General features: G+C 43.9%; 1 protein-coding gene across 1 annotated transcript; it reads right to left on the reverse strand.

Moving 5' to 3' along the window:
• Positions 1 to 952: 952 nt before the first annotated feature.
• On the reverse strand, positions 953 to 3048 carry LOC127296173 (aldehyde oxidase GLOX-like). The gene has a single exon (XM_051326203.2). The coding sequence runs from the start codon at positions 2902 to 2904 to the stop codon at positions 1135 to 1137; it is 1770 nt and encodes a 589-aa protein (XP_051182163.1). The 5' UTR covers positions 2905 to 3048; the 3' UTR covers positions 953 to 1134.
• Positions 3049 to 17269: the final 14221 nt, after the last annotated feature.

Below are 17269 nucleotides of genomic sequence, written 5' to 3' on the forward strand. Positions count from 1 at the left end.
ACCGACAGAGGTCATCTGGTGAAGCCCGGGTGACGCCGGCGGTATGGTGTCGACCCTTCCTTCCCCACGTCCCGGCGGACGGGTTAAGGCCGCCCCCTCCATAGCGGCGGTGTACCTCGAGCAGCTCTAGTTCGCGCGCGGCCGGGTGACTCTGGCGGCGGTGTCGTCCCACGGCTGCGTGCCTCGGCTGCAGGGGTGCCAGCGGCGGCTGGTCCCTCGTTTGGGCGCCCCGGCCCCGGATGGGCTCGTACGGGCCAGTGCTCTACCACGATAGGGCTCCCTAGAGGCGACGACCTTCGGTGGAGTCTTGGGACGGCGACTTTGCGGCCATCTAATTCCAGTAGGGCGGCCGGAACTTCACGAGCCCATGTGGGCCTAGCCACGCCTGGAAGGGCCTGGTGTGCTCCCGCTGCTTTGTCCAGTCAATGACTGCCACCTTGTCTGGCCCTGACATGGTGCCACCTTCGAGTGGCACCATTCCTTCCTGTAGGGCATCGTGGGAATGCGATGTACATTGCACTCTACGCGTTGGGGGAAACCTTAGGGCCGGTTTGGTCTGAGCAGCAATGTCATGTCGATGTTTTTCCTTCTTGAAGGTGTTACTTGGTACGGGGCACTTCAGAGTGCTTGGAGCATGGTGGGCCAAAGACGAAGGCCTGCATTTTAGGAGGAGCCCGAACCTTCCACTTGACAGAGCCATCACTCATCCTTGGGCGTTTCAGGCAAGGAAGGTGTAGGTTCCTACTTCCGGGCGATCATTCCTGGTGACGTCCGTCACCACCGGCCACAACCATCCCGGCCGTCACCCGCAAGCACACACCAAGGGCGTTCACAGCTTCTAGACATGGTTTCTGAACCAACAACCTTATGGATCGCGTCAGTGCCAATTTCGCCCATCTACGAGATTTATCCGTATCGAACGCACGTACGACAGAGCCAAGAGCAGATGCGGTTAAGGAACATCACGTGCGCGGTGAGGCCCCGTGGCACGTGAACCTAGTCTCATATCATCCATCACCTTTTTTACTTTTACAGACATTCTCTAATTTCCTGTCTGATGTGGTAGAACAATCACCGTGCATGTCAACAAATCAAATCGTGCTATGCTATAGTACACGACGCCACTGACTACTGTCACTGTATGTGGACCCAGACCCCCTCGCTGCTGGGAATGTGCCCGTTCACCACGAACACCATGTAGTACCCTGGCGGCGCCAGCACCGCCGTCGCCGGCATCACCACCGTCGCCTCGTATTCCCCCGCGCGGTGCGACGCCCCCGTCGTCGTCCGCGCCACGTCCAGGAGCAGCACCCGCTGGTTCATCGCGAACGAGTGCGTCGTGAACGACGGCGCCACCATCGTCACCGACACCAGCCCGATCCCGCCGCCCCGGCCCCTCCTCCTCCTCGTCGCCGCCGCCGGCACCTCGAACCGCAGCGTCACCGACTCCCCGTACGCCACGCTCGCCGGCGCGCCGGTGATCGTCGGCCGGAGGACGTCGTTGGCGCTGTCCAGGTACTCCGGGGAGAAGGCCTCCAGGCTCAGCTCCGTCGGGTACTGCACGCCGCTGAAGTTGTAGTAGATGTGCGGGTTGCTGCCGCCCACGAGCACGCGGCCGTCGCGGAGGAGGATCGCCGACGAGTGGTACAGCCGCGGGATGTCCGTCGCGCTCTGCTCCTCGAACCGATCCCCTGGAGCGTGGTCGGGCCGGTAGAACACGGGCGCGTAGGCTGGAGTGCTGGCCGACTCCCACCCAGCGGTGCCGTCTGTGGCGCCGTTGATGATCGCCACCTCGGCGCCGTTCGGCAGCAGGATCATGTCCCCCATCACCCGCGGCGACGGCATTGCCTCGATGACCCACGACGGCGACACGTCAGTGATCTTGATCCGCCCGCACGTCGCCAGCGCCGGGAAGAAGTTCTTGTCCTTCGTCGAGTTGTAGGAGCCCACGGGCGCGCCGCCGCAGACCAGCACTTCCGCCTCCGTCGGGGACGGCTTCAGGGGCAGCAGCACCGACGAGCCCGAGCTTGGGTAGTTCCTGGGGTCGCCGCCGGCCAGCTCGGGGTACGTCCGGACGATCTTGTTCCTCTTGTAGTCGAGGAGGACGGCGCGGTTCTTGGCGAAGATGAAGAGGTTGCCATCGATGTTCAGGTGGACGAACGGATACAGGTTGTTCTCCTCGGGGTCCCTGGTCTGTACCAGAAACGGCAATGAGATGGCCGAGGTGTCGGAACCCTCTGCCTTGGGGAAGAACTCGTAGTTGAACTGCCTCCGCCCGCCGACGATGAAGGCGCGCCCGTCGGGGAGGATCTGGTTGGTGGCGTACCACCGGTTCTCGGCCAGCGCGTCCTGCGTCTCGTTCCAGTCGCAGCTGCCATCGCCCTCGTCGCCGACCTTGTCGCACGCGCGCATGGTGCGCACGTTGCGGTACCCGTCGTTCCAGCCGCCGGTCTGGATGAGGGTGCCGTCTGGCGCCACGGTGCCGGACGAGCACCAGGTGTCGGTGAACACGGAGAGCGGGCGGAACGTGTTGGACGCGACGTCGTACTCGGCGGAGTGCGCGGTGCAGTCCACGCGGAGCACGCGCTCCCGCGGGTTGCGGCGGCAGCGGCCGTCGGGGAGCGAGAGGTTGGAGCGGCCGAAGTCGGTGCGGTCGAAGATGATCACGCGGTCGTTGTGCAGCAGCTGCATGTGCATCGCCGACACGCCGATGCTGCGCTGCAGGAGCTCCCACCGCCCGCCGCCGCCGATTGCTGCCGTCGCAGGTGCAATGCCGGCGCATGCGAGGACTAGAAGAAGAACTAGATCGTGGGTCAGCAATGCGAGCTTCATGGTTACCCTACCCGTGACGATCGAAGATAGCTGCAGGTCTTGGTTGTTTGGTGGTTTCGACTGTATTCGCATGTTCAGCTAGTGAGCAGAAAATCATGTGCATGTGTATATGAGCTGGTAACGATGGTCTCTGCGGCCTTTATATGCAAGGGCCAATCTTTGTAGGTGAAGGCCTCTTAAGGCAGTGGATTTCGCTCGCATATCAACGGGAGAGACGGGGGTCATGGTCTTTATTTTTGCCAGGATGGATTGATTATGATTTTGATTGTGTAGCTCGATCCTGTATTAAGTTGCTGTTGATCTGGTTTTGCCGCCCGTTTGGTAGAGGAGTAAAGAAATGACGTTGTTAACGCCATCTTTGCGTGATTTGACCAGCTAGCACCCATTAACTGGTTATTACTCAGTTCTTCGAGGAACGAAATCCTCTGCCGTCAGACATAGCAAAAACTTTTCAAAAAGGAATAAAAGAACACAATTCTAGGGAAAGAAAAGTATTCTGTGTTTGCAAATTACATAAATCTGACCGTTCAAGGTACGTGCTAAATACCGTGAGATAAACATGTGTACAACAAGATACAGTACATGATTTCTATGTACAACTCACTAGCTATTGTTTTACTCCATTACATAAATCTGACCGTTCAATGGAGTAGTGAAAATCAACATAAATGGAATGACAGCGATGATCGTAAAGTAAGGGTCATATCTGGGAGGCCGCGCTGCTAGACGTTGGGCACTAACACGAGGGACACGATGTTTTTATTGACCGAGTTCAACCTCCATTCGAGAGAAGTCTACTCCCGCTGAGCGAATCCTCGGATGTTCTAAGAGAAAAATCCGACAATACAAAATGGCGTATCATCCTTTCGTCGTGATTACTTTCGAGAATTAGGAGTTAGAGAGATTTCATTTTATGAGTAGCACTCGAACATAAAGTCTCAGACATAATTGGTAAAAAAAACTTGGTGTGCATATTTTTTTAGAGCATGGGTCCCATACTAGTATGGGTGCACACCCGAACTGGGCCACCGCGGGGCTACCCACATCTGAAACAAATATTCATGCATGTTCCTAATTTTTTGAGATATTATTCATGGATGTTCCTTGTCAATGTGGGCATGCCACATCGGCCATGTACATTTTAGCTAGTCCATGAAAACAGAGCGGCGCTTGAAAATAATTACATATGGCAAATGAGGCCTTCCCAGCTAGGTAGCCCGCCACCCGAGCAACTTGGGCCATGGGAAAAAATAATGCTCGCTTACAATATTTAGGCAACGGTATTTCTTGTTTGATTGTGTGCGTTGTGGACATCAAGCACATCAGAGAATCATGGGGAACCATTGACAGTGAAAATTGCATATAACATGTTCATAAATGTTGTGTTTGATTCCCATGTAAATATGAATATGTTCTCAGTGATCAAATGTAAACATGCATGTTCCACATCTTTTGCAACTACTTTGTACTTCGAAGTTACCGCACATTCCTCCTCGATCTTTTCCACAACACTTGGGAAGAACACAAAAGCTAAGCCTCTTCATCCCTTCCATTCAAATGTCGGTTGTAGTACCTAACTCCCGGTTCTACCTCCTCAAAGAAGAAGGAATGGTGAGGTTGTCACCCACTGTGCAGCACGCATGGAGATGTGGATCCGTCACGTGAAGGAGTATTTCCTTAATGTCGGACCTTAATGTCGGACCGGTGAAGTGTGTTGGCCTGGATTGCGAGTTCACCTACGCACCGAGGGATGTCAGGTATAAGAAACTTCTATAGGAGAAGAGGCAACACACCGCTGTCCTTCCACTTTCTGTGGCATATGAGTGTCTCATCTTCCAGATTTGTCGTGCGGATCGAGTGCCTGAGCTCCTCAGCAATTCATGAGGGATGAAGAAATCATGTTCTTTGGTGTGGCTCTCGAGAATGATGTGTTTGCTGCCATACTACGGCATCACCATTCATTATGCACAAAACCTCTTGCATACGACCCTAAATCCCAACCAATAACTTTCCCCCATCACTCTTTGCTCCGTCGAATGCTTATCTCTCAACAAGGGCCAACTTATAGGGGTCGGCTATCTGAGGACTGATCTTTCAAAGGACAAGCCAGAGATACAAGCCATAAGAGAAGGAGTATGGGGCGAGATCCCATTGAGCTACAACAAAATCAAATATGTTTCTCTGTAAGCTCGCATCGGCTTTGGTCTTGCTAGGAATAACCGCAATAAGTTGGCTATGACAGCCCTACATATTCTCATAATTTTACTAGTTTATTTTACTGTATTTCATGAAGTCGAAAGGAGGAGGTGTCCGAGGAGGCCTGGAGGATTTGGTTGGAAACTTGGAGAAGATGAGACCACGGAGGACCTGATTGGCGTTATGGAGAATATGAGGTGTAAATATATTGCTCTATATGTGTGGTCTTCTCATGCATTTTTTTCTCTGTTTCAATTATTTAGTTTAGTTTATCTTAGATTGTTCATGGTCCAGTTTAACTTTTTCACTTTAGAATGTTCAGTTCAGCATGTCCAATTTAGATGGTTAAGTTTAGGTTGTTCACTTCAGACTGTTCTAGCTTGTTTAGTTTAGGATATTCAGTTCATATTGTTCACTTGTTCAGCTTAGATTGTTCGGTTTAAATATAGAATATATCAGTCCATCCATGTTTGATCACGTTGCTCACCCTGGACATTTGAAAATAGGAGTCTATTTCGGTGATGGTGCATAAAAGTCCGAGTTTGTCGTCGGCTCTACAAATGGGAGTACTATTTCTAGACTGATCTTCATCTCAAATCTGGATAAACTCTTCTTGCCAAACACTGGCTCAACTCATTGTCCACAAAGAGTAAGGGCTCAAATAAAGAATTAATTCTGCAAAGACAACAATTATGCCATGGAAATGTAAGTTTGTTCTTCGGTGTTATGTGTTCTTTATGATACATATATGTGCATAGTGAGACCATGTCAAAATAATATTCTCACTTTATTTTTCAGTGACTTCTTTGTGTGAGCCTATCTCTACTATCTAAAAAGAAGGAATGCGTTCCGTCGTCAATCCAGTACATCGTCCGTTTCGTCCAACTCCTTCGTCGTCCAACATACCGCACAAAACAGAAAACCGGGCAAGTGTAACTTCCCCGTTTCGATCCAAAAATCACGCCGCATGGACTCCTCCGCGTTGACCCGCCCGAGTCCGGAGAGGAAGGGAACCCGCGGCTCGCACAGGATGCGCCACGAGCGAAGCAGAGCTCTGAAGCGACTTCTGGCGGTGAGCGGTGGCGACTTGCTGGCGTATAGCGGCAGCAGCATGACGCTGGGCAGCGCCGCCCCCAACGCCGATTCCTCTCCTCCGCCCCTCCCCCATATGCGCCGCCATGGAGCTGGCAGACAGGTGGTGGTCATGTGGTAAATAATAGAGAATCAAAGTAAAGTGTGGTATATTATAAAATATCCCGCTGGCAGCGCCAGCCCTGACCCTGTTGACTCCATCGCACCGCCCAGATTGCCGTCGGCTCCACGCGATTAGCGTCTCCTCCCTGAGCGCCCTCTCCTCCATGGGATGCATCGCCGGCCCTCCTCCATGAGCTGTTGCAGGCGTCCTCTCCTTTGCTCCGACCTCCTCACATTCGAGCTCCCTGGCCCCTTCAGCTAGGTACGCAGTCACAAGTCACAATTATTTTTTAGCAATCTGTTCCCAATCTCTTGTATTCAGTTCGAGGTTCTTAATCAATCTGACTTCCTTTCTACCTATCTATCTTTTACCCTGTTCATTCACGAGCCCCTGAGTTTTTTATGTGTTGTTCGATGTGATGTTGTGTATGACAGCAAACCTCATATAATTTGGCTTGCCAATGTCTCCTGAACCTATGTCCATTAGATTTTAATTCCATCGTTGTTAAATTACCAATACTGTTCAACTCAAAAAAAAATTAGAATTTCCAACTCAGTTAACATTGGCTTCTAACTCTTATAGATAAAATGCAGATCAACGTTTTTAGAATACACGTGGCCGCCCCTTCCTAGATAGTTCAACAGGGTTGGCCACAAGGAGTTTTTGTCAGGTGCACGGTTGATGATCATCACCCTTAGAGGATGGAGCATCACAGGCATCATTCATGACTGCAGCACATCCTGTTTCAGAATCAATAACCTTATTTCCATCTCCTTGCTTGATAAAAGATATGATGGAAAAAATGTTTGTGTGTAATATAGCTTCTCCATGTCTGATTGGTGGTGGGAGAGCAACTGATTGTTGTGTTTAGTCTAGCAGCCAGAGTTTCCCCTCCACCTTTAGATTCCCTCGATCGTGAGACATGGTTTACCATTCCGTCGACATGTCCTGCTAGACTTGATTCTGGCGGTCTGACCCAATCGACAACGCCTGAGCATCAGCTCACTTCAGAATCCACCACCGGCCGCCAGCCCCTCCGACTCTCCGCCACACAAAATCAAGAACCGCAGCCATGTGTTCTTTGGACCACTAGCCTCAGTTCGTTCTGACATTTCTTGGGCATCATCTTTTACCTATAACTATGGCGATGTTGTAGCACATGTACGCTGCACAAGGTTGGAATACACACAATTTGTTTTTAAGGTGATCTCAATGAAATACTGGAATGATGATTTATTTCCAAACAGATGAAAATTTCAGGGCTTTACATCTTATGTAAAAATTGGGCATTATCTATTCTCCAAGGTAAAAACGAGAGTAGTCGTAGGATCTAAATTATTGCAAGTACACATCGCTGCACTATTAAGCACCTTCTTTGTTTTTAGAGGCGAGCTTCTTAGTTTTATTGTTTCTTCTGTAGAGATCTCCTTATGTACTATCATTTTACTCAAGTTGGAATAAAGTAGGAGTTCTGCATCTAAATACTCATGGCTACCCGTGTATACAGTGTTTCCTTTCTTTAAAAAGTACCCCAATATGTCTCTCTATGTGAAACTGTTTTTCTTTTAACTTATTTTTGCCCCTTCTTAGTTCTCCGTTTTCTTTCTTCACCCATTTGTATTTGCTAAAGCTTTGTAAACACATTCATTTCGTTGGTTCATATCAAACTTGGATAATCTTAATATTGTTAATGGGGATGCTAATATTTTTAGTAGCCTACAAGAGTATGATAAATCCTATCATGTTGTCATAGAAAATGCACATCCTCCTATTACTACCATCACAATAGAATTATTCTCCCATCTTGCGGAAAGATCTTAGCAATTTTATTCGCATTCAGGTGTGTTTGAAAGATGACAGGAAGACAAGTGCCATTACATTTTTTCAAGAAAAAATTGGTGGAGATATTATTATGGTTTGTCGGGTTCAGTTTCTGGGGATGAGGAGCTGACGACAACGGAGATGGTAGAAGAAAACAATTGAGGTGAATACGTTGGAGGATCGTAACACATGGAAAGGACCAGGCTGAATGGCGCGCCCACCACGGCTGGTTACTACTAATTGGTTGTGCTCTTGGTTTATTGATGTTTCTTTGCACTCGACAATTTAACCCCATGTCGGAATCTTACGTATAAGATTTGCATTTAGATGCAACTGAATAGTTACTTTGTATTGACATTTCTCTCAACAATATTGAGTGTTATAATGGGTAGTGTTGGACAAACTTACAGGATTATGAGTATATTAAATCTGAGCATACACAGAGAGCTCTTTTAGCACATATTTTTTTATATTTTGTGTATTGTGTTGAGGACCTGATGTAGCGGAGAAAGTAATATACTATTTATTACAAAACCCGATGACGATAGCAAATGGTAACTTTTGTTCAATTTATCATTTAAATTCATCCATATAAATTAGCCTATAGACATTAGCACCATATTTCTTTCATGCTTCCATGGTGATTTAGAATATTTTAATGGTACCATAGCTCTTTTAGAATCTGCTAGAAGGGCATGATTTTTAATATGTTCATCAATTTAAATTCTCGCATGATGCATTATCATGTTTTTCTTTTGGTATGTATGGGTCTGCTGTATCTTGATTTTACCGTGCTTTATCACTCTTGAGCCTATGTTTTTAAACCTGACAATAGTTGTTATGGAAGAATTACACTATATGGTTTTTTTTCAGTGTGTATATATAGGGTGGAAACTGGCAGTGGATAGTTCATATTATCTGACATTCGTATTCGGGAAATTGAAAATGGAAATGGTAATATCCGAATCCGGACGTCAGTGGAAATGAATATGGTAAATATCCGGATCCGTTTTACAAAAACAAGTACAAATATGGTATTGATTTTTTAAGAAAATATGGATATGGAAATAGATATATCCGTATCCGAATAAGATTATGTTAGCCAATTTTATCAATTCGATCCCAATATTTCAATTAACTAACTCAGAAAACCTAACAAGTCGATCAAATGTTATTTTATGGGATTGAACTTGAAACTACTATGCATTATATCAGTTTAGTTAGCTCTCTACCATTCTATAGTTGGCTTATTATAAGACATAAGTTTATTATTTCCTTATATTCGTATGCGCTTCGAATTGAGAAAACATCCGATTCGTATTTGTATTCGACTAAGATCCGCTCCGAATTCGTATTCGGCAACATCCGTATTCGCATCCGTATTCGTTTTGCAAATATGGAAACGGATATGGGAAGGGCACTATCCGATCCGCATCCGATCCGTTTCCACCAGTGTACTGAACTAAGCTCGTACAATTTTTCATTGGTTAAACGATCATGCATCAATGACAGAAGTTCTCATATCTGTATGCAGGTTGCGGACTACAACTAAAATATTGGCTAGGATAAGGATCCGTGAGCAGATCGAGATTGTTCATCATTAATGCATACACATAATCCTATTTTGTTCGTAATGGGAGAAGAGTATACGTTTGTTTGTTCCATCAAGAAAGAATGAAAGAAACTGACATTTATTTTCTGTAACTTCTCTACAATCTAGAATTTGGTTGAGGGCATGAGGCAATGGAGAAATTAACAAATGTTTGCTTTTGAGTGATGTTTGCTGATCCTTTGTACAAAAATCTTGGTGTTATGCAGAGTAGGGGCTCAGGGTAAGCTTCTCATCTCGGTAAAAAAAAGGGGTAAGCTTCTCATTTTCCAAGTATACAAGGAGAACAAGGTAGATTCTAAAGATTGAGAGATAAATTGTATTCTATGTCTTATTTTACGGGTGTGAGTCACGGAGTCTGAGGCTTATACATGATCTGCCTCTGATCCTCCAGTGGCAACGATATAAAGCAATAATAGGTGAGATTATTGTGTTAATTAATGATTACATCAGGGTTGTACGTATTCGCAATGTATCGTCAAGTTATTGTTGGTGATTACTGGAGACAAAAAGTGTATGAATATATTGGAGTATTTCAATTATATATTCTATTACACAATTAGTATATTTCCTTTCTTCCGTTGCGGACCCATATTTTCAAATTCTCTATGCTCCTTATATTTTCCAGTTGTAGATCCTAATTCAGAGTACTGACTTTCCACAATCAACATGGATGATTTTTTTTGAAACTATCAACATGGATGATTAGTCTCGCATCATCTCTCCTTGCCTGTGCAGCCGAGGCTAAACAAACGATCGAGTCTGATGCATGAATTCCATCATGGGAAGAGAGATTTCGAGCATGCCGTTGAATAGCAGGTTTGTTGCATAATACAATTGCTGAACGCATTGCATGTATAATGAACCTTTTCTTTGCTTTGGCTGCATATATATGATGACCATCGATTTGCTAGACTTGCAGAAAACACGGGCTGATAGCAGCGAGTGACACATGTGACTGCAAAACTTGTCATGTGATCTCTTCTCAAAAAAAAAAGAACTTGTCGTGTGATCTATACACGAATTGTTAGTCCATGTACGAACCAACATCAAAGAGCAAAATCAATATGAAACAGAAGTGTGCTGTGAAACGATAATTTATGTTGTTGCCCTTGGGCCTTGGCGAAAGTGGTTTGAAATTTGAAATCATGATTAATATAGTATTTTCTTTCATATATCACCAAAAAATTATATGCACTATATTTACACGTGTGTTGAACAAAATAACTTAAGTACCCGTTGCAAGGCACGGGCATTTAACTAGTAAGATAAAGAGTTCGTTTGTAAAAGCATAAAATAGCTCATTTTGTAGAAAATCTTAGAGGTTTAGCAACATAATTATATTTATTTACATGAGAATGTGTAATATGTGATATTATGGTACAAATGTAAATACATTGGTCCTAACTTATGAATAAAAGAATTTGTCATTTTACTGATTGCGTTGTTAATATATTAATGTGCTGCGAATTATCTATTGGTGTTATAGACAGACAGATATAGCTCAGTGCAAATGATTGGAACAAAATAACCGTAACTGATGAGCACGACCTTATGGAGACGTAGACTTTTTAAAAAAAACATTGCCGAAAAGGAGCCTCATACGTGACATGCTTCCAGCAACGAATCTTGAGTCCGCTGCCATAGGGTTTTTTGACCCGTGTCCATAGAGTCGCACTAGCGTGTCCAATATGAGCTACATCTTTAGCCGATTTTTACTTTGCACATTTCTGATGTTGGTGGCCTAAAAAATACACCGACTTGTTCCTTATATGATTGGGTTCCTCTATTTTTTCCGTGCCCCCTTCTCGAGGAAATGAATATCCATTGTCAGCATTAAGTGCTAGTCTCAATATGTAAAAAAAACTGAATAAAATAGAAAAGTAGAAAATATATTTTTATAATATAAATATATTAACCAATATGATATCAATTACAATGGACCTCTAAATCAACACGAAATCAAGATCTGGTAATGGCCAAATTATTACAGAAACAAAAGGAAAAAAAGAGGCTTTGATAACTTCTAAGTGCAACAAATTGCTATAGCACGTTTCGAGAAATATTGAGTTGTCGATCCCAGGAAAAGCTAGCTTATGGTAAACTGCCTATTAGGTAAGCCCCATAACCCATTTTGATGGCTATTACTATTAGGCTTACTAACAAATTTGCATAGCACTTTTCGAGAAATATTGAGTTTAGAAGGTTGCAATGTTACTTTTTTACTTCTAGTTTCTACTTAGTAAGCCTTAGAATATGCTAACGTCAGAGTTTTGTGTTTGGAAGTATGAATAAGTGTGACCAAAGTGTGATGATGTTTAAAGTATGAGTAGTGATACCCTTATGTTCCTCTAACATTCGGCTCCTCATCTATAATAGTGATACCCTTATGTGATCCTCTAGCATACCCTTGTGTAGCCTTAGATTCAAGCCATGATCTTCTAGCATACCCTTATGTAGCCTTAGATTCAAGCCATGATCCTCTAGCATACATCAATGAATAAATAGCTTCATACATATAACATACATGGATATAACCAACATAACGAACTATTTCACCATCGCGATGAATAACTTAATTATTACACAAAAATTGACATGGTGACACAATACATCATGGAGAAGCAATATATTGTACCACATATCATGTTTTCCAAGAAGTTACATTGGAGATATAATGAAGAGGTTGGTGTAAATGTTGGTAGAGAGGTGCAGCCTGAAGCGGCGACTACCTCGGGCGCCCGCGGCCACAACAGAGAATGGCCCTAGGGTAGAGCCATCGGTTGCCCCTTCTTCCTTGGCCTTTGTGCTAGTGTAGATGATACTGCCCCTATGTTCGAGGCTACCAGAGTGAACGAAAATTTCTGATTATGTTCAACCTGCCAAAAAAGCAGGATTTCCCCTCTTTATATAAATTTGGGAGTGTAGTCTCCGCTTCCAAGAGCCCTTGGGAACTTCTAGATTTTCCTATCATTTCCTCTGTCCATATTGTCGAACCTGGTGGAAACCATCATGTATGGAAAGACCTCCCATGGTGTAGTATTTGATCTTCAGTAAATTTATTCCAGATAACATACTACCTCCGTCCCGGTTTATAGGGCTTGTGCGCATCCCTAGGACATAAATTTGACCATTATAATACAAGATACTATGTTACAAAATATATATCATTGAAAATCTTAGATGTTCTACTTTCTGATGGTATAATTTTTATGGTGTACAATTGATATTATGTTGGGAAAATTAACAACCTTGGGATACACGCAAACCCTATGAATCGGGACGAAGGGAGTACTAGTTCGAATTTTGAATTATAAATATGCAAATAACTAGTATTGAAATGGCCTACAGCTTCCTCTTTTGTTTTTTTCCCGATTGCCATCAAATTATAGAAGGTTTTTACCCGAATCCTAAGAACTAGTCATGCAGGAAGAGATTTCGATAAATTCCAAATTTCACTGTAACGAGGAGCTCTTTCATGATTCGTCCAATATCCTTGAAAATTCCTACCCATGAAAGATAAAACAAGAATTTATGCACTTTCACTCCTATTAACATGTAAGTCCCGATAAATCTAATTTAAGTTGTCACATATCAAGGATATTAATATAACTAATATCATATGCATATATATCTTTTCGAGGTATCATATATATCAACAAAATAGCCACAACAAACTTCAACATCAACCACCAATGGTAGAAACTCAAGGGTAACATGAAAGGTTCTCCAACCATGACACCTTCAAGAAAGGAGCGACGGGACGACCCCAACCTTGCTGAATCAAACCATAGAGGTCGGATCGTAATTTTTTTTTGCCTGGAGAGGAGTCTGCACAAAGTTCGGGCAACGCGTTCAATAAAGGAATATTGCATGAACGCTGTCAGAGTCATGTTCAACCAATATAGGTCAGACCTACAGGTTTCACCCCTAAAAATCGAGACAAAAAAACTCAAAGCGCGCCACAACAACAAAGTCGCAATGTGTTACCACCACATGTTGATCCACAATTGCATAAGCGCACACACATAGGCCTAACATGTCTTAGCCACGCAACTAGAACCAAGGGCACGCAACATGCCGTTGAGCAACACCTTGGGACGTCCGATATCTACACCGATCCCCTAACCATCGAGGGTCTGCACATTGGACAAGGTCTGAACCCATACATCGAGCAAAGTAGAGTTGTTCCATTTGCAGAGGCCGATGTGGCTATGTCCTGCAATCCAGCCCTACACCATGCGGGAACCTCCAATTTAGGCCGAAGCCGATGACCTTGCGCTCTGTAGAGACTAGACCTCCTACAGAGACTGGGAAGAAGAGTCACCGTCATCGCCTCCAGCGGCAAGGGGAATCAATAAGGTCCATCATCTCTGCAAATCAGGGATCAGACCTAGTCAGTAGGATATAAAAATTTAAATATAATATTTGTGCTTAGTTGAAGGGGAGAGAAGGTAAGTGGACTCTCATGCAAGAGCCAGCTCTAGCACGTGCTCCTAGATATTTTATTAAAGTAAAATATGGGTCATGTATTGATAAAGTAGTATATGTCTATAGCTAACTATGTTAGCTATAAATGACATAGCATCTTGCTTATAGACATTAGTTGGCTATACTATTGAACTTGCTCTCATGTCACCGGAACTGTTGTTGACGCTATGACCAGCCGCCGCGCTGCCCCCGTTGTTACAAACACACAACCTCCGTCTAGAGAACTCGGGGCCATCGTCGCGGTGTTGAAGGTCCCCATTCGGTCCACCACTGGTAGGACCCTCACCGGAGGGCGACCATGCCAATCAGCGGTGATAGTCCGCATGTGAAGGGCGGAATAGAGGAGGGGTCCTGCCTAGTTGCGCCACGGTGATAACGATTAGGCCCCCGCTACATGGCAACCCCCCCCCCCCCCCCCCCCCAATATCGACGCTTCACTGTTGTTCTGTCAGCGGCCTCTAGGAGCAAGAAGGATGTGGAGGGATCAGGGGGAGGGGGCAGCGGCAACCAGGCGTACTCTCGTCGCACCCCCATCTTTCCACTCGATCCCTTCGTAACTATAGTTATCCCTTCCGTACGTGATTTAATAGACACTTGTGTTTGTGAACTCCGTTAAAAATATCACCATTTAAGGTGTGTGCAAATGTCATAGATAATTATGTGTACGACACATTACATTATTTTATGTAGAGTATTGCACAATTCACAATGGTCATAGTTATGTATTTACACGATTTATAGGGACACATATGCACATTAAACTTTCATTGTTCGTGAAAAAAAAGTCCTCAAGAGATGATTTTTTTTACTAAATTTTGATAAACAAGATTGTAAATAAGTTATCCTTGTTTTAAAACTTCTTTAGCAACATGTAGGATTTATTGATTAAATGATGATTAAACGATTGACTGAGGAAATGAAAAGGACAAACGTGAGCTATAGAGCATGCATACCCTCATAGAAACGTCAAGATACTCTAATGTCATCGCCTCCAAATTCCACACACTTCCCATCTCTTTTTGAGTCGAACACTCTCTAGACGGCTCAAAGGACCCAAGCTCACCACCACATTCCGTAGTTTTCATTTTTTTTGATGAAGATCATATATTAATATCGTGAGATATTAATTACATTTTGATTTTGCAATAATGTATTGCCCCAACGGTATTACAGCCAAAAAAAAAAGTCCGGCTAGAGAAATCTATCTCTACTACTTAAAAAGAACGAACGTGTTCCCCCTTCTCCCCCTACTTTCGTCGTCCTTTTGGTCGTCCGTCCCACCAAAACAGGGAAAGTCTCACGCTGCAATTCATAAATCAATCAGCAATCCATAAATCAATCAGTCAATATCAACTCACGTTGCAATCCAGCACTTTGGTCGTCCTAACCTTCCCAGAATATCAACTCGTGCATTTAATCAGCCTGGGCTGCTTTAGGAATCATCAGCCCAATAATCATGCTATGGTAATCTCACAAATTACCTTCCTCAGGTATGTAATATCACCTTCCCTCAAATTATATAATAAACCTCTAAATTCCAGTGAACAAATAATTTAAATTAACTCGACCCATACATTACGCTATGGTAATTAAAACATTTCCCATAAACGCCCCATAATTGCGAGAAGGAAGCAGTCATATAAAGGGTACACTGAACCATGGCTCGGGCTAGAGATCTCGTGTATCTGGAGTTCAACATGTCCCTCCCGAATTTCATTGAGTCACAAGGCAGGATCATCAGAGAAGTTCAGGAGTTCAGGTATGTAACACCCTCTCCCCCTCTCGAATCAGGCATGCTTTTTTCTGGAATAATTTTGAAGAATTAGAGAATTAGAAACTGCCTTAGCATTACCACAAGTACCAGAGATACATACATTTTGCAATGGTACAAACATCAGTAGAATAATATGTCCTTGGTAAAATATTGGGAGAGATACAAATATAGCTAACTACATAAAAGTCATAATAGGCTACTAAAGGCAGACGAATATATGAAAGCCAGCTTACTCTTGTATTGTGCTACTGGAAATACTCATTTTGAAGAACGAAAGTGAATATATGCAGCTAGAAGTACAAATTATTTCTGAAGAACAAACAAAGCATTTGTAGTGTAACGAATTTTTGCAAACTATTTTTCTAAAGAAAGTTCATAACTTTGCATCCATCACACTAAACAACATCTCAAAACAGGAGTGCAAGAATTAGACTTAATTTTGGCGTACAACAAATCCACCTCAAGCAATCTCTTCATGAAAGATTACCTCCAGGAGGAAGCTCCGCATAGGCCGTCTTCCACCTCCTCCTGCTCGCCACCAGCTGTTGTCCAAAGCTGCCAAGGCCTTAAACAACATCAGGCCCAAACAAACCCAATAATTAAATCAAGAAGTCAAGAACTCAATTGATTTTATTACCTTGGGTGCTAGACTTAAATCCACAAGTCTTCTAGCAATCTTCGGTCGCTCTTGCCTTGATCTCAGGAGTTGTCCAGACGACAGCCAATGATTATTTAAAATTAACTATAGCAGAAGTAACCTCAGGCTGAAAAAGGGACGAGAGTACATGGTGGTAAGAATTGAAAGGCTCTCGAGAATCTGGTATGTACGTACAAGTACGAATATCTAGACATGTTTACTTAACATCCATATACAGATAAAAGGCTCTCATCAGGAACTGAACATACCATCCACACAACAACAATACATAACCTAAGCTTGAAAGTTGTCATCGAGCATGTTATTGCCGAGCAAGCCCTTGAACACGCACCCAAACCACCCTCCACATATCTTACCCTGAAATGCTCAATGAGATTGTCCGAATTTCGTTTCCACTAGGTAAGCCATTCAAATATGAGATAAGGGTACTGCCATTTTCACATTATCTTTAATTATCTGTCTAAGAAAAAAAAAGACACCAAAAATGATCATGTTACAAGTGTTGTAAACTATTTGTTACCAAAAATCAACCAGTGCACAAAGAGAATTATGAAAAAAAGGTTACATCCTACTATTGTGCTTGTATATATAAGTACAAACTAAGGCTCATGGGACATACCATTGCTATCATCCACTTTTGGATTCAACATCTTAAAATTAGTCATTTGAGTTGCAGTCAAACTGGACTATAAT

Source organism: Lolium perenne, chromosome 4 (assembly GCF_019359855.2).
Source record: "Lolium perenne isolate Kyuss_39 chromosome 4, Kyuss_2.0, whole genome shotgun sequence".
NCBI classification, from domain to species: Eukaryota; Viridiplantae; Streptophyta; class Magnoliopsida; order Poales; family Poaceae; genus Lolium; species Lolium perenne.